Below are 27,933 nucleotides of genomic sequence, written 5' to 3' on the forward strand. Positions count from 1 at the left end.
ATAATTACAGCCCATTCCTTTTTTGAAACTTTTCATCAAACTCTTATGAGGGTATACATCACAGCTGATCAGCATCTCCATTGCATCAGTTTTGGGAAGTGGTTGGATCCAAACTCCTCTGATTTCCAAAACCACACAGCTCACTTTGTTGGATATCTCTCCATGGTGAAAGGGATCCTTGGTGTGAATGCAACCAACACAGAGGGCTTCCTCCTTCAAAAGGACTGGGAAGGTAACTGAATATTGTCAAGGCAGACAATTATTCTAGGGTTGTTATGCATGCATGATATTCTTTTTTAACAGGCTGTATATATTTTAAGTGTTCTATCCTTTACAAATATCTAATATTGTGGCATGGGATGGAGGAGAAATATGATTCAATTTGTACTTAAAGGTGAACCTTTCCCAAACAATACATGGACCGAAACACTACCATCCTTCAAAATTTGCACTTCTCTGAGTTTTGCAGTGCAGTTATCCAGCCAAGTAATGTGTACCAAGATGCACATACTATAGTAAAGTTTTCATTAAAATGCATATAGTCATGAAAGTACTCAGATTGGGGAAACGGATTTGCAATAATGATTATATTAGGTTAAATTGCATAGAAAAATATGTATATGAGGAGAAATTTGCACCCAAATGCCGATGAATTTTCATGAGGACTTGTGTGAACTCACAAACTGTGAATTCACAAACTGATACGGCAATGCGGAGAAGAAAAAAATGTGGGCTGGGAAACTGAAATTAATACATTCTCCAGTCCTAATTATGGATGGAGTTAGACAGTGTGTCTTTTGCAGGTGGCTGAACGAAACCATCTGTAATTTGTGTGGGGTTTTTGTTGTTGTTTTTAAAGAGCTTTTCAAAACAAAGGCCTACAGCCAATATGCTTTAAAAATGAATGGGGGTTCTGTGTTAATTGGGAATGGTGGAAAAATTGGTTCCGTTCTCATTTTAATGCAAGCTTTGCTTTCCAATTTTTCACTTTCCAATGCAAACCGCAGCATAGCAATCCTTCAAAATTTATACTCCTCCAATTTTCGTGATGTAGTTATCTAACAAAAGGAAATGTGCAAGAAAACCTATATTAGGGGAGTGTGTGTGAGAGAGGGGTGAGGGAGAGAGAGAGAAATACAAAACCACATTATATTAGATGTATGTACGGTATGTATGTATGTATGTTGTGGAAATGCAGCAAATCATACTGTACTGAATATTAGAAAATTAAAAGACTGAGAGAAACAAAAATTGGCAGATTTGCACATCCCTAGCAGCACTTTTGTAGGAAAAATATGGTATCCATCCCTGTTTAATGTATACATACGTACATACATACATGGCAAGGAGCAGTAACTCACTGCATGAATAGCACCCCAGGTTTAATCCCAAGCATCAGTGATCCCATTAACAGGGAGGACCATAGTTCAGTAGCAGAGCATCTGCTTTGTATGCAGAAAGTCCCCAGTGTCTTTACGTAGGGCTAGGAATGTTCTCAGCCTAGAACCATGGAGAGATGCTGCCAGCCTGTGTGGGCAATGCCTAGATCATGGGTAGGCAAACTAAGGCCCAGGGGCTGGATCTGGCCCAATCGCCGTCTCAATCCTGCCCGCAGACGGTCCAGAATCAGTGTGTTTTTACATGAGTAGAATGTGTCCTTTTATTTAAAATGCATCTCTGGGTTATTTGTGAGGCATAGGAATTCGTTAATCCCCCCCAAAAAAATATAGTCCAGCCCCCCCACAAGGTCTGAGGGACAGTGGACCAGCCCCCTGCTGAAAAAGTTTGCTGACCCTTGGCCTAGATCAGGCATCCCCAAACTGCAGCTCTCCAGATGTTTTGGCCTACAACTTCCATGATCCCTAGCTAACAGGACCAGTGGTCAAGGAAGATGGGAATTGTAGTCTAAAATATCTGGAGGGTCGAAGTTTGGGGATGCCTGGCCTAGATGGACTGAAGATTAAAAAATAAATAAAAGCTGGTCACTGATTGTCCAACAGACATTTTAACTGAACTTTGATTTCATAGTTTTAGCACACTTTCCATTTTCTTTCAAATGAGTTTCTTATACACCGCTTAGAGATGATTGCAATTAAGTGGTTTATAAAATATTTAAATAAATAGATTACAGGCAGTTTCAGTGAACTGAAAATTACCCTTCTAGATTTATGCAGATGCACAGTCTCTTCTTTACCAAAGACACCTGAAACTTCAGTAAGTGTCTGTCACACACACACACACACACACACACACACACACACCCCTCTTTTTCTTTTTCTTTTTCGGGTTGTGTTTCTCATTTTCATGGTAGCTACAAAAAGGAGACAGAATTTCTGTCCGTTCCAGTTCCTCAAGTCTTTGTCACACCCTAAACCAGGGATGGGGAACATATGATTCTCTGAGGTTTGGTTGGGCTACAACTCCCATCACTCCTGACCATCAGCCCTATTGACTGGGGCTGATAGCACTTGGAGTCAAACGGTGATGAATAAATAGCTCAGATGATAGAGCATGAGACTCTTAATCTTAGAGTCATGGGTTTGAGTGCCACATTGGGTGGAAGATCCCCGCATTGCAGGGAGTTGGACTAGTTGAACCTCTTAGTTCCTTCCAGCTCTACAATTCTATGATTGTATTAACATCTGGAAGGACACAGGTTCTCTATTCCAGCCCTATTTGAACAATAATCAGGCTCAAGGAAATTCATGCAGAGTAACTGTTCAATATCACTGTTTCTCTCCTCTCCTGTAACTCAGAGAACTCACCCTTATCTTCCTTCCACAGGCAAGATCAGGAAAGATCTTAAGCTCTGGGTCCCACCAAGAGACTCAAAACTTTGGCTGAGCTTTAAGCTTTCCATCGCTATGGGCAACTTTTCTACTTTACTTGTTCTGGCCTCTTGCCTGGCCTGCCTCATCCTGAGAGTCTCCAGCCAGACAGCCGTGAGCTTCAGGAATACCCCCATCCCCTTTGAGGTTCTGGATCAAGACAAAGCTTACAGTCTCATTCAGCCTGGAATATTTACAAATTCCAGAGCCACTGTCAACTTTTCAGGCAACCTTATTGGAGATGGCATCACAGAGAGCCCACAGCTGTCAGTCATGTGTGCCAAGCCAACAGAAATCCGACAGGCCTTCAAGTACATTAACACGTTTGTGTCTTGCACTATCTTCATTGTGGGCATCATTGGGAACTCCACCCTCCTGAGGATCATCTACAAGAACAAATGCATGAGGAATGGGCCTAACGTCCTCATTGCCAGCCTGGCTCTTGGGGATCTTCTCTACATTCTCATTGCCTTGCCCATCAATGTATATAAGGTAAGGCCCCTCTTGGCCAGGGTGGGGAAAGAGGAAGAAAGCACCCAAGTTTGGATGAGTTGATTACATCACTGCAATGCACTGCCTGGGGAATCAAGACTCTTCAGCAATAAAAAGTGACCATGAGTTAGCTGGCTGCCATATATACTAGGTTGAAGATGGGACCTATCCAGGCATTCCAATCCCTTGTCCAAGGAGGGTGAGTGAGAGATGGGGCCCATCATCCCCATTCTTGTTAGCCTCCACAACTACTACTACCACTACTATTACTACTACTATTTTATTATTTATACCCCACCCATCAGGCCAGGCCTCCCCAGCCACCCTGGGTGGATAATAAAAACATAATAAAACATCAAACATTAAAAACTTCCCTAAATAGGGCTGCCTTCTGATGTCTTCTAAAAGTCAGATAGTTGTTTATTTTCTTGTTATCTGGTGGGAGGGCGTTCTACAGGGCGGGCACCACTACAGAGAAGGCCCTCTGCCTGGTTCCCTGTAACCTAACTTCTTGCAGTAAGGGAACCGCAAGAAGGCCCTCAGCGCTGGATCTCAGTGTCCAGGCTGAACGATGGGGTAGGAGATGCTCCTTCAGGTATACTGGACCGAGGCCATCTAGAGCTTTAAAGTCCAGCACCAACACTTTCAGTTGTGCTCGGAAATGTACACTTCCAGTCACCAGTCTAGCTGCCACATTCTGGATTAATTGTAGTTTCGGGTCATCTTCAAAGGTAGCCGGATGTAGAGAGGATAACTTCTGATACAGGAACACTTTTCTGTTCCTGAGGGTCCCCATGCAGATTCAAAAACCTGGGTCTCATGGTGTTCTAGGTTGCACAAGGAAATCCTCCATGTGCAGAACAGGTTGTCTGCTACATATGTTTCCCTCCATGATCATGGATCACAGTTGGTGCAATGGACATAGCAAGTGCACTCATCCCCACTCTACGTGACCTAATTGTGAGGATTAGAGGGTAACCCTTGTGAGGGTAATTAGAGCACCATATTAGGGGTAGCATGGAACACCTAAAAGATGCTTCTTTTTGGGGTAACATGAGGGATATGGAAGAAATCTGATTTGGCTCACTTTTTAAGGTGAACCTACCTAATTAACACTTTCTGAAACTGTAACACAGGCAACCTTAGGAATGCTCCGAATTTAGCAGTGCAGTTCTCCAGTCCAGCAGTGTGTCTAAGAATGCATATACTAGAATAAAGCATGCATGAAAAGGTTTCCGTTTCCGGCAAGATGGCGAACAGCACCTAGTCAGCGTGAGCTCTCTGATTTTATCTTTTAAAGACTGTTTTAACGAGCATAGAGATTAGATAAAATTAAGCATTCCACAGTTTTTTTAATAGTAGCTTTTAATACCCCTAATATTATTCAGAAGTTTAAAGCTGAACCTGATTATTTTATTACGTTACGAAGGACTCACAGGGAGATTTATTGGTTGTTTGCACTACGGACTTGGAGGTATAGATGGAGTATAAAATATAGAGCTGTGACAGAGCTGTGAATTTTCATGACTTCTTCCCGCCCCGCCCCCCAATTACAAACTGATGTAGAAATTTGGATAACTGCAGTCATGATTGGAAAAAATAAACTGAGAGAAACCAAAATTGGAAGACATGCCCATCTGTACCCTCATATTATGTAAATTTGTGTCCCTCTTTTCTTATGATCTATAAGTGCTTGCCGCATGTTGGGGAAGACGCAAGCACAGCAGTTTTTTTCTGTTTTGAGAGTAATTTATTTGGGGGAACATTTAGACACTGGATAACTCCCCTTTTCTCCGAAATGGTATAGACTATAGAGTGACCATTAACAGATCAGTGAAGTCATATACACATTGCCATTTAAAGAGGACTTTCCTTGCACAATCCCCTAATATGACCAATAAGTCCAGAGCAGGGCTTCCCAAACTTGTGTCTCTAGCTGTTTTTGGACTACAATTCCCATCATCCCTGGCTACACATCCTGCTGGCTAGGGATGGTGGGAATAGTAGTCCACAAACAGCTGGAGACCCAAGTTTAGGAAACCCTGGTCCAGAATCTAAAATTCCCTACTGCACCATGGTGCAGAGATGGGCGGTTCAGAAGCATTTAGGAAAACTCTGTGTTTATTTCCAAGCAGAAGCATCCCTCTTTGAACTCCTTAGCCCTGCAGCTGAGGACACAATCAAGCTACTGTTTTGCATCTAAGAGCCAGAAGTTGGTCAGATGTCAGAGAAGCAGCAAAACTCGGCTTTCGCATGTACTCTGCTGGGAAGCCTCCAGTGCAAAATATTTCTGTGAGACGTAACTGTTTGTGCAGGCTGACTTGGATATTTCAAGTTGTTTTGGATGTTAGCCAAGGCACCTCCTGATTACAATTAATCAGGAGGTGCCTTGGTGGGGAGCCAAAACAGTTGTGGACACATGGGATCCTTCATGGGGACTTTGTTTTGAAAGGGCTGCTACTCCTGCTTGCCTTCTCTGAAAGTGGCACAGCAGCAATGGCATATACAATCTGACCTTTGGTTCATCATGCTTAGTATTGTCTACAATGACTGGCAGGATCTTTCCAGGGGTTCAGGCAGGAGTCTCTCCCAACTCTGCCTGGAGATGTTAGGGATTGAACCTGCAACCGTCTGCTTGCAAGGCGGATGCTGTAACCACTGAGCTATGGGCTTTCCCAAGAACTGCCCTCCTCTCTGTTTCTAGATGCAAAGATATTTGTACATCCCTTGACTGACAGAGAGAAGGAACAGAAAGTTGAACAAAATCTTCCCTACATTAAAGAAGAAAGGAGTGGTTTTATGAAAGAGAAAAGATGAGATTAAGTTAGATCTTTAATTTCTCTGCCCATTTCCCATGAAGGAGATGGAAGCAGTTCACAATATACAAAATAGAAGCAGTGATCATGAATGCAATTGTAGATTGAATTAACTGAAGCGTAGTGTCCAGATCACAAGAAGTAAGAGTTCTGACTTAGTTCTGCATTTTTTATGCAGTCTAGGGATAAGTAAATCTTTTTCACTTTCTGGGTTTTTTTTTTTTACTTTTTCCATTTTCCAGTCTTAAATTCAGTTCAGATGCATTTTTTTCATCAGTTTGCAATTTATTTATTTTTAAAAGAACAATCTTCAAGGAAATTCATCTGCGTTTCTCCTAAAATACACTCCCCCCAAAATAATAATAATAATAATGCATTTTTGTATGTTATTTTCACTAACAATTAATTCTATTGTTTTTATGGATCACGGTTGTGATGCCATGATGCCAAAAGTTTTTATGCCCCCCCCCAGGCCTGCCCCCATTTTATTTATTTTTTATTTTTTAAAATAACATTTTTTTAGAGGCTGCTTCCATAGGCCCCCTGCTGTGATACTGTGCTGCCAGAGGGGTTTTGTGCCGTGTGTCCATTTTTAAAATAAAAAATAGCCATTAAAAAATTCAAAATTATTTTAATTAATTATTATTTTTAATTACAGGTAGGTAGCCGTGTTGGTCTAGCGTAGTCAAAACAAAATTTAAAAAATTCTTCTAGTAGCACCTTAGAGACCAATGAAAGAGGTATGAGTTTTCATGTGCATGCACACTTCTTCAGAAACCTGAAGAATCTGAAGAAGTGTGCATGCACATGAAGGCTCATATTATTTTTAAATATGTATTTACTGTCCACTCTGAGAAGTAGCCCACTGTGATGACACAAGGTCTTTGTGCCCTCAAGCCAGCCCTAATTTTTCTCCATTTGAAAATAGCAGTGATGGTCATGGTCCTAATTTTACTGACCACTGACCACTCCCTTAGATCCACTGCTGAGATTCAGTGGTGCCAAGTGTGCCCTGTGACCCCTCCAAGATGAGCATTAGCTCTTCATGGTTTCAGGTGGGAAATGGACAAAGCTCAGTAGCAGAGCATCTGCTCTGCATGCAGAAGTCCCCAGATACATTCCTCAGCCTCTGCACATAGTGCTGGGAGAGACTCCTGCATGAAACCCTGGAGTACTGGCAGTCAGTGTAGAGTAGACAATACTGAACTGGCTGGGCTAACTGCCTGACTTGGTATAAGGCAGCTTACTCTGTTTCAGGTGGGAGTCTTTTCCAGCTTTGCTAGGAGATAATGGAGATTGAAGTTAATGCCTTCTTTGTGCAAAGTATGCATCCTGCCCTTGAACTCCTGCTGCTACTCAAAGCCCCTCTCTTGCAAGCAACCAGAGTCTGCCTCCTCCCTGTACTGTACTCAGAAGATAAGCAAATGAATTGTTTGTTTTTCTAGCCCTCGTGCAATTTTTTTCTGGAGCAGTCTAAGGGCTAAAGCAATTCATGACTGTTGCCATTTCTATCTCTAAGGGGTGAAATAAGGGGTGAATAGGTGGAAATGAATGTTTGAAAGCTTTCCAAAGTGCCATGCACACCAAAAACTAACATCTCAACGATAAAGATCAGCAGATCCCTTTCCCTGCCTTGACATACTAGCTTTCCATATGCAGGAAGGGTTTATTATTATTATTACTCTGATACCATCTGCACTAAACATATAAACTGCACACAACCCTGCAGTTCCCAGAGTGCCCTAGAGAACAGGATTGATTGTTAAACCACTGGGAATTGTAGTTCTGGGAGGGGAACAGAGGGTCCTGTAACAGCTCTCTTTGCACTTAATAAACTACAATTCCCATGATGCTTTTGGGGGGAAACAATGACTGCTGAAATAGTATCTTAGCCCTTTAAATGTTTGGTGCAGATGGAGCCTGTCGTACCCATTAGACCCATTGAAATGGACTGAGGGCCATTTATTTCAGTGGGTCTACTCTATGACTCATGTTGGCTATCACCTATGGTCCGAGAATGGCTAATTTTAGCTGTTTTTCCCATGGCTTAGAACTTCAAGCTGAGTTACTCATGGAAGTTCATTCCTGCGCCAAAGCTCAAGGTCTTAATAGGCTGTGTATGACAACTGTTCTATATCTGGACAAGTTATTCAGGACCTAACACAAAGAGGAAATCTCATTCTGGTTGTTGAATGGAATATCCTAACTGTTACACAATTTATTTCATTAATCCACATTTTATTATTTGCCGTATCTGTGTAATCCAATATTTAGCGTGAACTGAAACAAAACTTTCCAGTCTAATTCAAAGTAAACCAGTCTGGTAATCGGATTTCCATGATACAGTAGCTGATTCACTGATTTAAGAGGGTTTTTTAAAAAATAATAATAATGATGATGAAAGAGGAACTTCTTCAGCCAGCAAGTCATTTCTGAACATGTAAGGAGAACTTTCATAAATTCTTCTAACAGTTTTCAAAACTGAGATGTTTTACCTTTATAACTATTTTGTTTCCAAAGTTCATTCATCTAATGATCAGAAACTATTTTCTGCTTTTCACCTGACATTCTTCAAAATACAGCTGACTGATATTTTACATATTTGTTTCATGAGCAGAACACTTGCATTTCATACAAGAACTTGCAGATTAATTTTTTTCTAGGGAAGAGGCTACACATAGCCAGAATGGTATATTAGTTGGACTCATAGAGACGCGGGTGGTGCTGTGGTCTAAACCACTGAGCCTCTTGGGCTCGCTGATTGGAAGGTTGGTGGTTTGAATCCCCACAATGGAGGGAGCTCCCGTTGCTCTGTCCCAGCTCCTGCCAACATAGCAGTTTGAAATCACACCATTGCAAGTAGATAAATAGGCACCGCTGTGGCGGAAGGTAAACAGTGTTTCTGTGCACTCTGGCTTCAGTCACATTGTTCTGCTGCACCAGAAGCGGTTTAGTCCTGCTGGCCACATGACCCGGAAAGCTGTCTGTGGACAAACGCTGGCTCCTTCAGCCTAAAAGCAAAATGAGTGCCGCAACTCCATAGTCACCTTTGCCTGGACTTAACCGTCCAGGGGTCCGTTACCTTTTACCTTTATCTAATTAGTTGGACTCAGTAGTGACTGGTGCCCATTGTGACTGGTCCTCCCAGGGCCATCTTAAGTGTATCGGGCACCATGGCGCGATGATCCCTCCGGCGCCCCTCGCGCTCCACCAGGCAGGGCCAGGCACAGCGGGCAGCCGGAGGGCACGCGCAACAGGCAGGGACGCTACCAGCTGTGCTCCGCCTGCGCCTGCTCGGCCAAAGTGATGGAGCGGCGCTGCAGTCCAGGGAGCCCAAGCTGCCAGCTCGACCGAAGGTTTGCAAATTAGGTGCCGCGGAGCATTGTGGGGCAGTGCTGTCTGCGCTCACTGTGATTTGAAGGAGTGTGGGCGGAAGGTAGCCCTGTTCCTCTTCCCTGCTGCCCCTCGACGGAGGCAGCTCTGCCGCTGCTGCTGCCACCTCGCTTCAGCCACCGCTGCTGGAAAAGGAGCGAAGCGGGCGAGGTGGAGGCGTGGGCGGCTCCGTGTGCCTCCTTGATGCGCCCCCTGCTGGGCAGGCGCCCTGGCACACCATGCCAGTCAGCCCTGGGTCCTCCACACCCCTCCCCGCATTCACTACTGTCTGTGGCACTTCAGATGTGATTGGGCTCTGACTCCCATCAGCCAGAGCTACTGCAGCCAATAGTCAGGCGCACTAGAAGCTGCAATGAAGAAATATCTGGAGGGCCACAGATTCCCCATCTGTAAACTAGACAAACCAATTGTAATAATAATAATAATAATAATAATAATAATAATAATAATAATAATAATAATAATATATTATTTATACCCCGCCCATCTGGCCGGGTTTCCCCAGCCACTCTGGGCGGCTTCCAACAGAAACATTAAAATACACTAATTTCTTAAACATTAAAAGCCTCCCTAAACAGGGCTGCCTTCAGATGTCTTCTAAAAATCTGGTAGCTGTTTTCCTTTTTGACATCTGATGGGAGGGCGTTCCAGAGGGCAGACGCCACCACCGAGAAGGCCCTCTGCCTGGTTCCCTGCAACTTGGCTTCTCGCAATGAGGGAACCGCCAGAAGGCCCTCGGAGCTGGACCTCAGTGTCTGGGCAGAACGATGGGGGTGGAGACGCTCCTTCAGGTATACGGGACCAAGGCCATTTAGAGCTTTAAAGGTCAGCACCAACACTTTGAACTGTGCTCGGAAACGTACTGGAAGCCAATGTAGATCTTTCAAGACCGGTGTTATGTGGTCTGTATAAGGCATTTTTATATGTTCATAAAAGTGATCTTTTATAGAGCAGTTGCTGCACCACTGAGTCCATCCATGTTTGCTACTAGGGCGAGGGAATGTTTAGCATTTTTGTGTAGCATTTTGTTGTTGGCTAGCTTTGAAAGGATGGGCATCAATTCAGCCTAAAACACCTCACAACAGAAAGATGTGGTACAATGGTGAAAGTGCAGAATGGGACTGTAGACTACAACCAAGGAACATTTTTGAACATTAAAAAGTACTCCTGGCAACTAGAAGGCCGGGGGTGGGGGGAGCATCAAATTGTCAAAGGCTGGTGTATGGGATTGCCTGATGCCCCTACACATGTAAAGAAATGAGTACAACGTTATAAGAATCCAGTTCTCTACTGAGATGGCATGCTAATGATGTGCTTCCTCTCTTTCAGCTGCTTGCAGAAGACTGGCCTTTTGGTGTGCAGGTGTGCAAATTGGTGCCATTCATACAGAAGGCCTCTGTTGGCATCACAGTCCTCAGCCTCTGTGCTCTCAGCATAGACAGGTAACAGACCACCTTTGTTGCCTCCTGTCAAGCCTGGTTAATTAGGTCCACTCAGCCAATCATTTAGCCAGCCCTACCTATACAATTCATTGACCCTCTTCAGTCTTCCCTGATCACTGTGGTGCATAACCTTTTCAGCCCAGTGGAGCTGCATTGTCTTTAGAGCAGGAATGTGGTCCTGCAGGTGTCGCTGGTCTGAAACTTCCACCCTCAACTTCCCTGCTGTATTTTCTCCAAGCATTGTGTGGGAGTTTTCAGATGTGAGCAAAAGGTTCCTGTGCAACAGGGAGGTTGGACTAGATGACTCTTGTGGTCCCTCCCAACTCTACAGTTCTATGATTCCATTTGCTTTTTCCTGGGCTGCTCATGGCAGGTATAGAGCTGTGGCCTCTTGGAGCCGGATCCAAGGGATTGGCATCCCCATGTGGAAGGCTGTTGAGGTGACCCTAATCTGGGCGGTGGCGATCATCCTAGCTGTCCCTGAAGCCATTGCTTTTGACTTGGTGGAACTGAATTACCGTGAACAGACGCACTGGGTCTGCATGCTGGCTGCTGAACAGAAATCCAGCTTCATGACGGTATGTTCTCTCTTGTTCAGCCAGATGATTTGAACAACCAAGGGAAGGGATGGGCCAGTCTGTCAATTATGGCTTCTCATTTCCCCTATTTTAAATTCAGCTCTCCACATTTCCACATCAGCTTGTCAATTCTTATTTTTTAAAAACAGTTCTCATAGAAATTCCCCATCTTTTTTTGGTGCAATTTCTCCCTTGTTTACACATTTTTATATTCAATTTTCCCTAATACAAATATTGTTGCATATCAGGGGGCTGAGGTTGGATGAGATTACCCTTGTGGGCCCTCCCAACTCTACAGCCCTATGATTCCATGATTCTGGTTTGTTTTTTTCCTGGGCTGGTCATGGCAGGTACCAAGCTGCGTTTTTGTATGCTATTTTCACAAATGTGTACATCTACATCCACACTTTATACATTTATTTATTTATTTTACACATTATTTGGATGGAGAACTGCATTCCTAAAACTTGGACAATTTGGAAATTTGAACAATGGCTGTGTTTTGGATTGCATATTGTTTTGGAAAATGTGACTTGTGTAAACTTGCCATTAAATGCAAACTGAATCAAAGTGTGTATTCTTATGTTAAAAGTGTGCCCCAAATGCATACAATGAGATGGAGGCGGGCGGAATAGCATGCAGTTAACATAATATAAGAACATAAGAATAGCACTTGATTTCTTGGGCCCCATTTGGTCCAGCCTCCTTTTCTCACAGTGGCCAGCCAAATGTGCACAAGATGCCCGAAAGAAGAACCTGAGCACAACAGCACCCTACCCTCCTGCAGCTCCTAGCAACTAGTACGGTATTCAGAAGCATTGCTGTCTCTGACAGTGGCAGCAGAGTATAGTCATCATAGCTAGTACCCATTGATAGCCAATGGGATGCAATGGCACATCATGGGAGGGAAGCGGGTGGAACAGCTCAGTAACTGAATGCCAGTGAAACCAGAATATGGTGGAATCAAAGGCTCAGTCCATCTCTGGTCTTCATGTGTTCCACAGGTGGCATAGGGACAAAACTCCCCAATGCAATCCCACCCTCCACACAACAGCTAACAACTCCCTTGGAGAAGCAGCTGCTTTCATTCCTTCCTTCCTTCCCTTCCCTTCCACCTGCAGTTCTACAAGGATGTGAAAGATTGGTGGCTTTTTGGCTTCTACTTCTGCCTGCCTCTGGCCTGCACTGGCGTCTTCTATTCCCTCATGTCATGTGAGATGCTGAGCAAGAGGAATGGCATGAGGATAGCACTCAACGACCACATGAAACGGGTGAGGTCCCCCAACCAAGGCCCAAGGGAACAAACCCTGTTCCTTGGCTTAGATACAAGGAATGACGTCAGGCCACCAGCCCATCTGCCCAGGCTTTGCCTGCTCTGTCTGGCAGTGAAATAAGAAAATAAGAAGAGCCATGCTAGATCAGGCCAAAGGCCAATCTAATGTTGTCACATGGGTCAACCAGGTGCCTATGGGAAGCTCACAAGCAGGAACTGAGTGCAAGGTGCCCAGAAGATGTCCTGCTAACTGAAATTTCTTTCATTGCAATAGGGAGCCTGTTTGCTCTATAGGCATGGTTGGGCTCCACTGCCCATCGTCTGTGCTCATTGCCTATATCTGAGGTGGAGGGAGTTTAACAATATCTGGGGAGCCACAGCTGGAGACGCCAGGGAATCAACTTCTGAATTAATAGTAGCCTGTCCTCTGAATTTTAGAAGTATGCTCTGATACAGAGATGGGATTTCTGGTTGGACAGCCTGTCTCCCTCATGCAACTGGTGAAATATGAACATCCTTCCCTTGCTTCCATTCCTGGCATGCAGGACTCTGGGGATGTTCTGGATATTCCCTAATTCCAGAATATGGCAGTCATCTGAAGAGCTAACATTGTGCAGTGGTTAGAGAGTTCCAAATACTCCTCCCTTAGCTTTCATGAGGTTGTTGTGGAAATTAAGAGAGGAGGTGGGGATCTATGCATGCCACCTTGAGCTTCTTGGAGAAAAATGTGGGCTATAAATGATTTTTTTTTTTAAAAAAAAAAGAATTTACAGAAAGAGATTCCATCACAGCTTCTCTTCTTCTGGAAGCGTCAGTTCAGGCTGGACTATTACTATTACTATTATTAATTACTGGAACTGTCCAAAGTCCTGCATTTGTGGGCACAGTAGCATAGTAAAGCAGCTCCTTGGTCTCTGCCTCTGTACATCACTCAGCTGTCTACCACACTCCAAAACATGCACCACACAAGTTATTCCAGTTAAATAGCTGAACTTTCAGCTCATAATACAATAGTGCAGGATGAACAACAGAGAAACCAGGGTGTGAAACAGCAATGGAGAGGAGAAAGACAGGAAAAGACAGTGCTTGGGTGTGGAGAATGGGGTTGATGGTATTTATTGACATCTGTACCATATTATACACATGCTCAAGTCATCTTTGCCTTTTGTTGCTCCTTCATTCATTAACTTCAATGGCTGGACTGCTGGTGTTTCAGCGCCGGGAAGTGGCCAAGACAGTGTTCTGCCTTGTGGTGATATTCGCCCTCTGCTGGCTACCTCTCCATCTCAGCAGGATCCTTAAGAAGACCATTTATAGTCAACAAGATGCTGATAGGTGTGAACTGCTTAGGTAAGCTCAATATCAGAAGATGCTTATTTTCTTCTTAGTGCTGGAAGAGACCTCTACCCTCCTTGAAATTAAAGAGGCCATTTCCAGCGTTAGAAATACAGGGAGCCACTTCATACTGATTTGGACCACTGCTTCATCTAACTCAGTATTGTCCATATTACTCCTAACTAAAAGCAAGATGTATGGGTGAACCATATGGTGTGAAGGAAAGCAAGAGGTATAAGGGGATCCTCCAACATACAGGGCTTTCAGACTTACTCATGAGCTGTTGATAATGCATTTTGATCACTGAGATTTCCAGGCAAGACCAGTGCCAAACATTGGCATTGCTGGGTGCCTTATGCTGGCCCACACCTCTGCTGGGAACCCACTGCCAAACTCCGGAGACTCCCAGGGCACAGGAAGTTGCCTTTATACCAAGTCATACTATTTGCCCATTTAATCCAGCACTGCTAACTCTAGCAGGCAGAAGCTCTACAGGGTATCAAACAGAGGTCTTTACAATCACCCGCTATCTGATAATCTTAAGAGGAGACAACAGAGGGTTGAACCTCACACCATTGACATATGAGGCATGTGCTGTCAGCCACAGCCCTTTCTACAAAGTTTGTATGATGGTGGCCATAAGTTTTGGGTTGCAGCCAAAGAATTGTCAAAGGATTGAAACATACAGCTGCCATCATGCTCCCTTCTGACAGCACTGACTCTCCTTTCTCTTCTCCACTCCAGCTTCCTTTTGGTCATGGATTACTTTGGCATCAATATGGCTTCACTCAACTCCTGCATCAACCCCGTGGCTCTCTATTTTGTCAGCCGGAAGTTTAAGAATTGCTTTCAGGTAGGATCGTGATTGTGTTTATGGAGGTGCAAGTTGTTACTGGGAGGAGGAGGAGAAAACTTTATTGGGGCTAATTCTCTCTCTCTAGTGCAGATGTTGTTGTTGTTGTTATTGTTGTTGTTGTTGTTGTTATATTTTATTACTCAGCCTTCACCCTAAGATCCTTGGGCAGGTTGCAATCAAAACACATTAATATTAAAACAAAATGCTGCACAATATTATGAACAAATGTTGCTGAACTACAACTGGCATAATCAATGATTTCACAAAATTGTAGAGTTGGAAGGGACCCTGAGGGTCATCTTTTCCAACCCCCTGCATTGCAGGAATCCTGCCCATAACCATCCCTGGGTGAGCTCAAACCACTAAAATTCTGATAAATAGTCAGACGCACTGACCCGTTGTATCACAGTCATTGACCATTGTCCCTGGTCATTGACCATGCTTGGTCTGGTAGGAGTTGTAGTTCAGTTACATCTGGAGGGCAAAAGAGTTCCCACACTGCCATATCAATATGTTCTTGTTCTTCAATACATTTACACATGCAGAACGAGTATCATCAGAAGTAAACATTCCCCAAAGACATTTAAAGTTACCTCTCAGGATTTTTATTTGTTTGTTGCATTTATGACCTGCCTTTCCAACAAAAAACGTCTAAGGCAATGATCAACAATAAAATCCACAATAAAATAATATATAACCCTTTTAATAAATAAGCACCACAATTAATCAGATGAAACATATTAAAGTGCTGTTGCAGTAGAAGGAGGGAGTGAGAGTAACCCAAAGGATTGAAACTGGCACACAATTTTCTTATCACAATGTTAATTGAGTCCAAAGGTCAAAAAACCAGATTTTTCAACATCCTGAAAAAATATCTCAAGGACAGCACAGAATGCAATATTGTCTCCATCTTGGCCTGCCCTTGGTAGTAATTTCCCAGCCCAACTTGTTCTCCTCCCAAAGAGCTCATGCTGGCATCTATGGTTCTCCCACTCCTCATTTTATCCTCAAAACAACCTTGTGAGTTAAGCTAGATTAAGGAGACAGTGACAGGCCCAAGATCACCCACTAAGCTTCATGGCTGAGTGGTTATTTGATCCTGGTCCAACACTCTAGCCACTATATTCTGCAGGTTTATCATCTTCCTAGGGCTGTGGTGTAGGGTGGTTCTTCAGAAGCCCTAAACATCTCTGATTTCTTTCTCATAGTCATGCCTTTGTTGCTGGTGCCAGAGACCAGCTCTTGGCATTGCACCAACAGATGACAAGGGCTCTGTTGGGAAGTGGAAAGCCAACGGGCAAGAATTGGGCCTCGACCGGAGCAGCTCCCACTTGAAGTACAGCTCTTCGTAGACGAGGGAATCAAGAAGAGGAGGGTCCACCAGGACTATAAAGATGGCTAGCCTGATTTTCCTTGTGGTTCCTCTTCAACTTCTCTGCTTTATTCTGGAAGGAACTGGCAATTTCATCGCCCAGCCCTTTGAAAAGGTCTTGCTCACCTGATGTTCCTTAGCCCCTTATTACTTCCTTAACCCCACCACATTAATGAATTGTTCTCTCTTTCTAAACAGCAGTATCCCTCATAAAAATAAATGGCAGGTTGGAGCAGACCAAAGGCGCTTATAGTCTAGAGGTGGGGAAATTTGGGCCTCTCTGGCTGATTGCTGATGCTCTCCCATGTTACACACCCCAACAGCCTTGCTTTGCACCCTCCTTGGCAGCTTTTGCCTGCTGAGAATGAACTGTGATTGCGCTCCTTACCTGCCTGGATGGAGAGAGAGGTGAGTAGGGGTGGTGTGTGAAACCTTTTAAACATGTGTAGCTGGAAAGTAGCCTACTGTACAAAGTTAAGAGTCAAATTCATTGTTCTGCCCATTTTTGCTGCCCATTTGCATGTGGCCCCTGTTAGGCTGCCTACTGGTGAATGTGGCCCTTGAGCTGAAAAAGATTCTGCACCCAAAGATGCAGTTGGTGTATTAGGTTCCTATTTTCCCTGGATATCAAATAAGGGCACAGTTGGAGAGAGGGAGGACATGGAGAACAGGAAAGCAGAAGGGATGTGGTTCTGGAAGGGACAGAATGCTGGAAAGGAATTGGACTATATAGCAGATTCCCTTCTCCCTTTTGCCTAAAGCCAGGTGGGTAGATCTATAGCTAGGGATGGGAGGGAGATAAATCTTATTCAATTCACGTTTAAAGCCAAATCTATCAAATTCACAAAACACAGCTGTCCTTCTGAATTTGCATGTGTCCAGATTCTCCAGTCAGTTCTGCAGCCAAACAATGTTTACAAAAATGCATGTATCAGAGGGGCAGTGTGCATAAAAATTGAATACATTAGTGAAGATAACATAAAAAATGCATGTGTTAGTCAAAACTAAAGGCAAAAATGTGTTTATTAGGCCCTAATACACTGACGGACTTTCATGAGAATTTTTTTGGAAAAGATTTTTGCGAAATGCTGTATAAATGTGGGAAACTGAACTTAAGGTGGGGAAAATGAGAAAGTGAAATAACTAAAACTGAGCGCTATTTCCATCCCTATCTGTAGCAAAGCAGACTGTGTGGCTATGGATTAGGGTGAAGTGGTCGTAGATTTCCTGCTATGGCCAGTCCCTCTCCTAGGGACGAGGGAAAAAATTGATTCCGTTCGCATTTAAAGGCAAACTTACTTGATTCATACTTTCTGAAACAGTAGGTGATCTGAAACTCAGCCCTACTTCAGAATAGTGGCAAGTCTCTAAATTTTGCAGCTGTCTTTCACCCACATTTAATTTAACACACACCTATAAACATGATAATAGCATACAAACATGTGTTACATTAGTGGAAATTGCTTCCCCCAAAAATGTGTGCATCAAACAAGATTGCTTACAAATATGTGTATATGAGCAGAAATTCACAATGAAATGCAGATGAATTTTCATGCGGATTTTTTTAAAAAATGCTAACAGATATGTAAATAGGGAGAATTGAACATGAGATTAGAAAATGTGTCCTTGGACTATTGTACTGCCTTTTCGGTGGAAGTTGCATGTATGCACAGTATAGAAAACCTCTGATTCCAATATAGCTGACTGCAATCATTATCTGTTGCTCCACCCACTTTTGCCTCCGGCCCCACCCACTCCATGTATGCAGGCTTTGGAAGGTTGGCCAAGACGGAATGTGGTCCTTAGGCTGAAAAAGGTTCCTCACATTCTTCTTCTTCTTTGGCAATCACTTGTAGCCAAGTAAGATTGTCTTCCATAAACAAGGCTTTATCAGTGAGTCCATAAGTGACTGTGGAGGCCAATTCTGGATCCACACATCCTTCCACTGTGGGGGCATATGTTTCCGGGCGGGAGTTGATCATATACACATGGACAATGCCAATGCTCCATCTACTGTGTCATCAATTCCAGAATATGGGTGGTATTCAAATACAGTCATACCTTGGTTTTCGAACAGCTTAGTTCTCAAATGTTCTGGCTCCCGAACGCTGCATACCAGTGACTGTTCTGGTTTGAGAACTATTTTTGGAAGCCGAACATCCAGTGGGGCTTCCAATTGGCTGCAGGAGCTTCCTGCAGCCAATCAGAAGCTGCACTTTGGTTTCTGAATGTTTTGGAAGTCAAACAGACTTCCGGAACGGATTCTGTTCGACTTCAAAGGTACCACTGTATGTTTTACTCAGAGTGGCTCTATTGTAATTATGTTCATTCATTTCAATGGATCTACTCTGAGTAAAACTTAGTTGAATGCTGCTCTGCATATGTGACATCACTTCTTGTGAGCTGAAGCCACCAAGAAAGCAAAATATGAGACGGTTAGAATGGGAATGCCTCTCCCACTGTAATACTTTTGCAATCCACCATAGTCATTTTGTTTCATCAGCTTTTCACCTCCTTTCCTGGACTACTTGGCTCTGAAGATAGCTCAGTCTTCTTTATTTTGGATTTTGCTGGCCTGCTGGTGCTTCAGTGCTTACCTATGTGAGTGTGTTTGTGTAGACAGTAGCTTATCTCTCATGCATGTATATATTATATATTGTACAGAAAACCATTTAAGCTTTCGGACTTCAATAAGGTAACCATGAAACACTTACAGAATCTATTCAAGACTAAGTCTTCAATCCTATGCCCACTTAGCATTTAACTCAGTGGTATTTGCTTCTGAGTTAATGTTCATGTAATCACAGTACAAGTAAACTCTCAAGGGCTGACCCATAGAAATTAATAGACACGGCTAATTTAGCTCCAGTAATTTCAGTTGGCCTACTCTGAGTAGAATTTTGTTGGATACATTCCTAAGCTTCTGCTAGACAAGATAGTGCTGTGATTTAAGAATGACAAGCAGCTGTAGTTTGCTACAATATGACTGGTTTCCATTCGCATCAGGTAGATGTTCAAGGGTACCAATGAGATTTGAACCTGTTACATTTGTGAATGTGATCAACTCATGCGCTGGTGATCAGCACCACACCTGGGCCTCCTTTTCCAAGTATTTTGAAAAGGATTTCTTTGCAACAGAATGAACGCATCATAATTTTGGGTTGTGACTTTATTCTGTAGTTTATGTAGCCGTGATATATATTATGCTGAATTTCAATTAAAAGATCATTGACTGTGCTTCAAACTTTTTTTCTGGCTAATATGCTGACTGGCAGTTGCAAGCATTAGTGGTAATGGCAGAAGGTCTTAGCCATCTCCATCCATACTATAAGCCTAGTTGCCTGGATATAATTTATTCTAATTGTCTATTTGTGTGGGTGCAAGGGCTTTTGCATAACTAGCTGAAAATAGCACCACCCATTTTGCAAGGAGGTATCCACAGATGTCGGGAACTCCAAGCTTTATAAAACTACAGAATGTGAGGCTGGGGGACCTGAGGCAGGAGCACCCAAAGAACAGTGTGTTCAACACAATTAGTATACAAAGTGGCCATGGAATGCTGGCTGGTTGGGTCAGAGAACTGGGTGCTGTATTGCACTGCCTCAGATAAAACTCTCTGAAAGAGGGGGAAATGCATCTGGAAGGTGGGGAGTGGAGGCTGGTCCATTAGGGCAAATAGATCACTGCCTCACAAACTCAGCCTGCTTTCTTACTTGCAACCAGTTCAGAGGGTGGCTCTGGCTGTGTGCTTCCTCCTTCTTAGCCTTGGTATTCCCCTTGCAAAATTCAGCAAGACGGGAAGGAAACTAGAAATTGTCAAATCTGCCTGCTGTTGGGCTCCTTCCTTTCCACCCAACCAGTTGTAATGAGTAACAGCCACCACTAGTTGGGCGATTTCGCATCCCTTACCAGCAGTTGTGCACTCAGCCTGAAGTTCATTACCCTGCATCCGTTTTGCACAAAAAAGAAAACCCTTGCAGGGGGGAACAGTCGCCATGCTGCAGTTCTGCCAAGTCGTTAACTCTGTTGCAGTCTTCCAAGAAGTCACCAAAAGTGTATCCTCAGCAGAAGTGAATGAGAAATACTAACTTGAAGAACTAAGAAGGAGCGTTATTCAGAAATACCTGGGTCTAGCTTGCTTCCTGACCTAACGTCTGCATAAGCAAAGCACACCATCAAGGGCCATGTTGGTCAATTTGTAGGTGAAGGAACAATTGTATGGCAAATTGTGACATTCATACCCATGTCATTCTCCCAGCTCAGTGTGAATAAAATATTTCCCTGTATGAAAGATTTAGAGGGATTCTTATTAATGGTTACATGGGCCTGGGAATCTACTAAATACTTCATACTGCTATCTAATTCATCCCTCTCGTGTGCGCCTCTGGAGAATGCAAACATAGTGCAGACAATCCCATGAGCCCCAGTGGCTGACATAGGAAGGAGAGTATGCTCAGCACATACCATGTAATTGCTGGGCTTATCTGAACATGTTTTAAGCTGCCATACCAAGACCAGAACATTGTCTCATGAGAAAAATCATAAACCGATTGTGGTTAATTTTGTTGCACAACAGAATGCATGTGCACTCTGTTGTGCAGTAAGCTTCCACTATCGCAGCTGATTGGAGTCCTCTTCTGTGCAACACCGACACTCACTCCCTTGCTAGCTTAACAGCCTTTGTGCTAGCCGACACAGAACACTGGATACAGCCCTTTGTCAACAATTACTGGTGAACTGTTCTGGTTCCAGGTTGTGGAGATACTGAGGGAGGGGGCACCATGGAGGATGCCAGGAGCTGCAGCACCCCCCCATCACTACTCCCATCTGCTTGCTTGCCATGTAGAGAGCAAGCAGGCAGTGACATCTGCTGATCCTCTCTCTCACCACCGTCTGGGCCAAAGTGAAAGGCAGGTGAACAACCAGCAGGTTTCAATGGAGAGGTGGAGGCTGGGCCAGGGGCCCCTGTCAGGCTATCAGCAGGTGCCTGGCCATTGCTAGTGATGTGAACAAAATCTCCTTTTTGGGTGCTCCTAGTAACGCAGGCAAGTTGGCTCAACTTCCTTCTGCCATTGACCTGATGCTTTCTTGCTACCAGATATGAAATACTGTAGTATTTTTAAAGAGAATTCTAAACAGGGAGCAAAAGCATTTAAAAACAAAAAACCACACCCACACTAAGTTGGAATGGATTCCATCATCCAATGTTTATTAAGGGGGAAAAACCTTTAGTCCATAAAAAACAAGACCTAATCTTTCTCAACCCCCCCCCCCCTCCTCACAACAAGACAATCTAATTTAAGTCACGGTAGTGCCATTATTTACTTAATGAAATGTATACACCGCTTGATTGTGATGCTGCAGCATTCTGCAATAACTGCAGCTTCCAGTTCAAAAGGCATCTTCCCAATGTCATACTCGGTCCTGAAGATAGGGTTGGAACCGCTGCCCCCAAATAACATTTGCAGGAGCCTGTCCAGGAGGATACCATAGTTAATGGCATCAAAATGCCAACGATATAACAAGAAGCAGGAGCAAGGTCACACTCCCCGTCCCACACTCTGCAAAGGGCATCCATCAAGACAACCAAAGCAGACTAAGTTCTGTGCCAGGTCTGAACAACAGATTGGAACTCAAGACTATGCTTCTTCCATAGTCACATCCTTCTGGGCATTGTACTCTTCCACGCTTGCCTGCAAGGGGGAGCGAACAAAGGCTGTGGTTAAGGGATTTGTGGTCCACATCTGAGATGCAGCTCCTAGGGGATGGATGGACCCTTGAACCAAAGAAGCTGCACCACAACATTCTGTTACAGCCCCCTTCTGTTAGCTGTAATAGGTAAATAGAACTTTTGGGCTCAGGCTGTGTGCCTCTTCATCCATCCTTCTAATTCTGATATTCAAGCTGTGAGTGTCATTGCTCATGTAGTCAAATGGCACCACCCATGGACGAGAGGATGGTAATAGCAGCATTGAGGGGAACCCTGAAATATGTTCCAAGTTCAGAAGAGGAGAAAAACAAAGGGGAGAGGTTCAAAAACCAATGAGTACCAAACATGCACAGCGTCAATAGAATGGAGGATTGGGAGGGATGGAGAGAGAATGTAACTGAATCCTGAACCCAGGCACTTCACACTGTAACAGTCCTACTTGTCACTCTATAATGTGTATTACAAGTTCTTAGTTGCTTTTGATAACATGTTGCACCTTGCTGAGTACTCTTGGGTGATCTAGAAAAACAACTGATAATTGGTTCCTGCCCTGCTCTGAACAGAAATGATGATGCAGCCAGGGACTGCAGCTGTGTTACCCCAAGAATAACAAAATGGTGCTCTGTTTCTGGCAGAAGGACATCAATCCTTAAATTAAAATAAATACATTTCAAGAGGGTTGGAAAGGACAAGACCCACCTCAAATTTGCTTTGTACGTGCTGGCAGACACGCATGAGATCCTCCAGCCCCTTCTGGAACATATCCACAGCCGGTAGGCCTCCTATGAAGAAAGGGAAGCATTCATAGTCAGGCAAGACTTAAAGAGGGCCCAGATCCTTCCTCTGCATTAATAGGTTCCTCCATTTTCAGGTGAGCTATGAACTTGTGAAACAGAACTGCCTGCAGGCAAGAGACCATAATAATTACCTCCTATTTTTTTTATTAAAGATTTCTTAGTTTACAAAAAATGTACATTGCCTCTTTTTCAAATTGTGCTTTCTACAGATCAGTTTAATTTGCTGTGAGACATTAGTCTTCTCCTATATGTCATTAATAATAATAATAATAATAATAATAATAATAAACCTAACATCTGAATAGCACCCTGGAGGGAAATGTACTTTGCAGCACAAGCAGTGTTTGAAACTCCAACAGTAATGCATGCATTCTGCGATAGAGAATTTTATTATTGCAAGCATTTTCTGAACTCGTCGCATTTTCTGTCGCAGTACACTGCACCTAGGATTTCAATTTAAATTGCCTCTGCTAGTGCTGAGGGCGCGGGAGAAGTCCCCCTCCACCAGCCCTACTTTAAAGAGACTGCTGAAGTGGGAATTCGAAGAGAGCCGTATCCTGCCTGCCCGGGGGTGGGGTGAGGAAGAGCTGTGGGGCTTCAGAAAGCCCTGCCAGACCCTGCGCCACTGTGGATGCTGCCGAGGTGCTGTCGCCTGAAGCCCCATCAATGCTGCAATTGCGGAGCTGCTTGTAGCTCCAAACAACCCTGCAAACCCAAACAACCCTCTCACTTCACAAGGCAGCAGTAGTGTTGGGGAAGAGGAAGAACGGGAGGCTTCGCCTGACAGAGGGAGGGAGAATAGGGAGGATCGCTCCTGCTGCTGCCTTGGGAAGGAAGAAGGTCGCGGGGTGGTTTTGCAGCCATGCCACCACCGAAGTGCCAAAGCTGCAGGAGTTGTTTAAGAAGTTGAAGCAGCAGAACAAGCAGCTCTGCATTTGCAGCCAAGCATCCCGCTGCCCCCTGCCACTGCCAGGAGGAGCCCTAGATGTGCCTCTTTGGGTGCTGCATGAGCCGGGGGATCTGCCAGGCACTGCAGCACAAATGCAACCAGAAATTGTGTTTCAGCGCCCCACAACCCAGGTTCTAGGTGATATGTAGCCCCTTGCTTTTCTTTCCTGGTTTCAAACACTGAGCACAACATAACATAGCCAATGGTCAGTGATTCCCATAAATTGCAGTCCAACAACTAGAAGACCACTGGTTTCTGTTACACAAGATAGTAATATTATCCCTTATGTTGAAGCTGGGAATAGGACAGTGCAGAGAGTGAGAGTGAGTGCATAAGGCAGGGACAAGATTCGGAACAGCATTTGTAACTCAGCCTCTTATCCACTAAGTTGTGCTATGTGCAAGCACCATTTCTCATAAAACCCACAATTAAATTCTGCAGGATTGCCCAAGCCTGATGATGGGATATAAAGAACAGTTAACCGGCAAGTTTTCCAAAGGCAACAGAGCTCACCACAGTAGGCCTCCCTGTTCGCCACAGATGCATATGGAATGCTGCAGCTAATTACATATAGCCCAGGTGGATGTGAGGAATACACTAATCAGCCTTGTCAAAATAGTGCAACACTATGTAAGAAGGAGCTAGACAATGTAAGGAAGGGAAGGGCATCTCCACCTAGCTCAGATCGTGGCACCTTGATCAGGTACTGTAAGGAAAGATCCAGAGCTGACAGAGATGCTGCACTGTGGCTGTAAGAGACCATTTGTGCTTTAATATGCAGTTCGTAGGCTAGTTCTGTTCAGAATCAGGCTAGCTAGGTGTATTGTATGTTGACTCTTGCTATACGTGAGTAAAATGTGTAGTTTTCACCCAAAAGTTTCCATATTGTCTCCGAATCACAAAGAATAACTGCCTTTTAGCAAAGCAGCCCTCCAAGAAGCAGGCCTGCACACTTCACCTTTGGTCTGGATGCGGAGGTTTATTTTTCGTTCAGAAGGATGGGTGATGCTATATCCACAGAACTCCACTTCAGGGCTATGGAGAAATGAAGAGGAGGTTAGTTTTTAGAGTAGAAAAACAAGAAAAAAATATTTTGCTTTCTTGAATTGTCCTAGGCATAGCAGCCAACTCCTAGAAGCCTAGGTGCCTTTGCCCCCCCCCCCCGGTTAAATATTTGAAGAAGCTTCTTTTGCAAAGGGGAAAAGCTCCATTTTTTTGAGGATCATCTCAAAGCTGTGCAGCTTTTTATGCAAATGGGGAAAGCCCCATTTTGAGGGGCAGTCAGCTCACAGTTGACCGCATCTTTTTTGCAAAGGGGGAAAGCTCCATTTTTGAGGATCAGCTCAAAGTTGTTGAGCTCACCTTGCAAAGGGAGGGCTCCTGTTTTTATGGGGTTCAGTTTCTGTTAATTGGTTCTCATGAGAAACTTACAGATTCTTGCTTCACACAATTAACTCAAGGCAGTGCCAATTTACTCTTGGCAGAAAGCCAAGGTCTGCCTGACCTGGAAACTACTCTCTCTGATTGGTTAACGACCAGCACTGAACTCTGTTATCTAGGAATGCTAGCACAGTTGTTCCTTGTTGGGTGTTAGGAGTAGGAGTGCTGTGTATGGTTGGAGAGAGAGAGACAGAGAGGATTTATTTTGCTTTGCTTTGTATGCAGAAACTCTGCTGGTTTTATTTTCTTTTAATAAATCCTGTAAATAGTTATTCTGCGTCTAGCCGACTAGTCATTTCCACCTCAACTAGCTTCTGCGCTGTGCAGGGAAATTCTGCTACGTTTGGGCTAAAGCCACTAGAGCTATGCCTGACACTTCAAAATTCTAAGAAACTCACAGTTCTGCGGCTTCTTTAGGAAAGGAAAGGGACCCATTTCTACAGTTTCCAGACAGATAATCCAGGGTGGATTTGATTTAAATCAAACTGATTTAAATCACGATTTAAATCACGATTTAAATCACTAGTCAGTAAGGCTTGATTTAAATCATAGTTGATTTAAATCATAAAGACTAATTCTTGCTGGTATAACTTTATTATGCAAGTAGATGAAGATTTTTAGAATAACAACTTTTCTTATTAGTTTTTTTATCCCCAGTTTAATAGGTTAATCATTCATATTTGGACAACTTTACTGTTGTACTTAGGAAGGAGAAAAATAATCATTACCTTAATAATAACAATTTGAATAGATTTATTCAACTGAAACAATAACATTTCAGCAAATGTTATTTGCTTAAACAAACATCCATGTTTGTTAACTAATTTGGCTATACAAAAACAAAATATATATATTTTAAGAAACTTAGACTGTCAGCCCAGCCTACACATGAAAAACTTAAATACTGTCCAAACAATCAGAAAAATATTGTTTCTACTCTATTCACTGAACTTCTTGAAACTTAGCACTGAAGGGGTTGTTTCTGTATTCATAGGTTTGTAGAACAACAGGATTAAGGTCTTTTTCTCAACTCTGTTCATGTTATAACATTTTTGCTGTGAAGAAGAGGCATGTGATCTCTGTTGAGTCAAATTCAGTTTTGAGAACTGCAAAAGTAAACGAAGCACCTGTGATAATATCTTGTAGGCAGAGAAACTGCCCAATAATCTTACAAAAACCTCTGGAAGAGGTGAATGGATTAATGGAATTTATTTACCCCCAAAATTAAACATATACAACCTTATACTACATAATTAAAAAAACTAATCTTTATTTCATGATGGAATAACCTTTGGATGGTAATATGTTTTCCTCAAAAAGCATTTTATTTAAAAAAATCCAATTTAAATAAAAAAAATCGATTTAAATCAAAAAAATCCCATTTAAATCAAAAAAATCCGAATTTTTTTGATTTTTTTAAAAAAATCATTGATTTTTATCCACCCTGAGATAATCTAATCAGCCAGCCACATGTTGCGGGGGAAACAAGCAGCCTCTCTCTGCAGTCAACAATTGTGGCCTGGGCAGGCCAGGAAGGGAGCTAGCTCCCTTATCTCCTTCCCCAATCTCTTGCAATCAGCTGCTAAGTGGGCAACAATCTTCTGCTTCTGGATGAAAAGAGGGGGGAAGCGTCAACAGGGAGCCTAGGTTCATTCCCCTCACAATAAATCATAGTCACTCAGTGTCCAAATACAACCAAAAAAGAACACTATCAGCAATGTGTGCTTATTGGAAGTAAGCGAAGATAAAGACAGTCTTAAGATAAACTGGTAGTGCACTTGAACCCAAGGCGATTTGGCAAAGGGAGAAACTGCCCCCTCTCTTGCACATGTTGATTGGTTGGGCATGGAAACTCACCACAACTCTTCACAATCCAACAGCCATCCTGTTAAGATTGCTGCTGTTAGGGGCATTTCGGGTTAAGAAAAATACACTCTTTTTTGCAGTAGTTACCTTACACTTACACACATCCCAGGACATTCTGGGAAACCTAAAATGGCAGTGGGGAACTTAGCAGAGATTTGAAGAGCTACAGTGAGTTTTTGTCTCCTCTTAAATAGCTGGAATTATAATCGCCCACCCCCTCACCCACCCCATTTCATAGTGAATACGGCCATGACTAGCGAAGGGTAATTCTGCTCAGCTCCAGTTCCTAATCTCAAATTTCCTATGTCCCATCTAATCGCATACTGAATTGAACCAAAAATTTCTGAACCAGCCAGATCCCACAGGTTCAGAATGGGCAAAATTAACCTGCCACTGACTTAGCTGACTCCTTTAGCAGTCCCAGCTACATCGGAACACAGGCATAGGTGCTCCTCATAAGGCAATTAATGGCTAGCCCAGGCAGCCTATGTATTGGCCTCACCTTCGGCACCCTATCATGAAGGCAATAGGACCCTTACTTACTTTTTCATGATCATGTATCGAAGGGAGTTGCCAAGGGTGTGGTCCTCATTGTGGAGCACAAACGTAACACAGTTCTTATCTGTCCCATCTGCCCGTACCTAAAAGAGAAGTAGTGAAGATAAAGAAAACAAGGTCCCTGAAGGACAACAAAATAAGTGGCTATATACCAAGTCAGACCATTGGTCCATCTAGCTCAGTACTGTCTACTTTACACTGACCGGTAGGGGTTTTCCAGGCTCTTTC

General features: G+C 43.5%; 2 protein-coding genes across 4 annotated transcripts in view; one reads left to right on the forward strand and one right to left on the reverse strand.

The window, feature by feature from the left end:
* On the forward strand, positions 1-19,622 carry LOC118084367 (endothelin receptor type B). The gene is made up of 8 exons (XM_035113811.3): positions 1-232; positions 2,785-3,320; positions 10,859-10,971; positions 11,345-11,549; positions 12,671-12,820; positions 14,039-14,172; positions 14,902-15,010; positions 16,222-19,622. Exons 1-8 carry the CDS (start codon positions 46-48, stop codon positions 16,363-16,365), a joined length of 1,578 nt encoding a protein of 525 aa, XP_034969702.2. The 5' UTR covers positions 1-45; the 3' UTR covers positions 16,366-19,622.
* Positions 13,909-27,933, reverse strand: part of LOC118084368 (DNA-directed RNA polymerases I and III subunit RPAC2) — a 14,688-nt gene continuing 663 nt past the window's right edge. Inside the window, exons 2-5 of one of the 3 annotated variants that reach the window (XM_035113814.3) lie at positions 27,691-27,788; positions 24,800-24,876; positions 22,795-22,877; positions 13,909-14,119 (exon numbers count right to left, since the gene is read on the reverse strand). In XM_035113814.3, coding sequence (XP_034969705.1) covers positions 14,096-14,119; positions 22,795-22,877; positions 24,800-24,876; positions 27,691-27,788 — 282 coding nt within the window. In that variant the 3' untranslated portion in view covers positions 13,909-14,095. Of the gene's footprint in view, positions 14,120-21,567; positions 22,369-22,794; positions 22,878-24,799; positions 24,877-27,690; positions 27,789-27,933 lie in introns of those variants that run through there. The other 2 variants (XM_035113813.3, XM_035113812.3) reach the window with 2 other exon arrangements.

This window comes from Zootoca vivipara, chromosome Z2, assembly GCF_965207765.1.
Source record: "Zootoca vivipara chromosome Z2, rZooViv2.hap1.1, whole genome shotgun sequence".
NCBI lineage: Eukaryota > Metazoa > Chordata > Lepidosauria > Squamata > Lacertidae > Zootoca > Zootoca vivipara.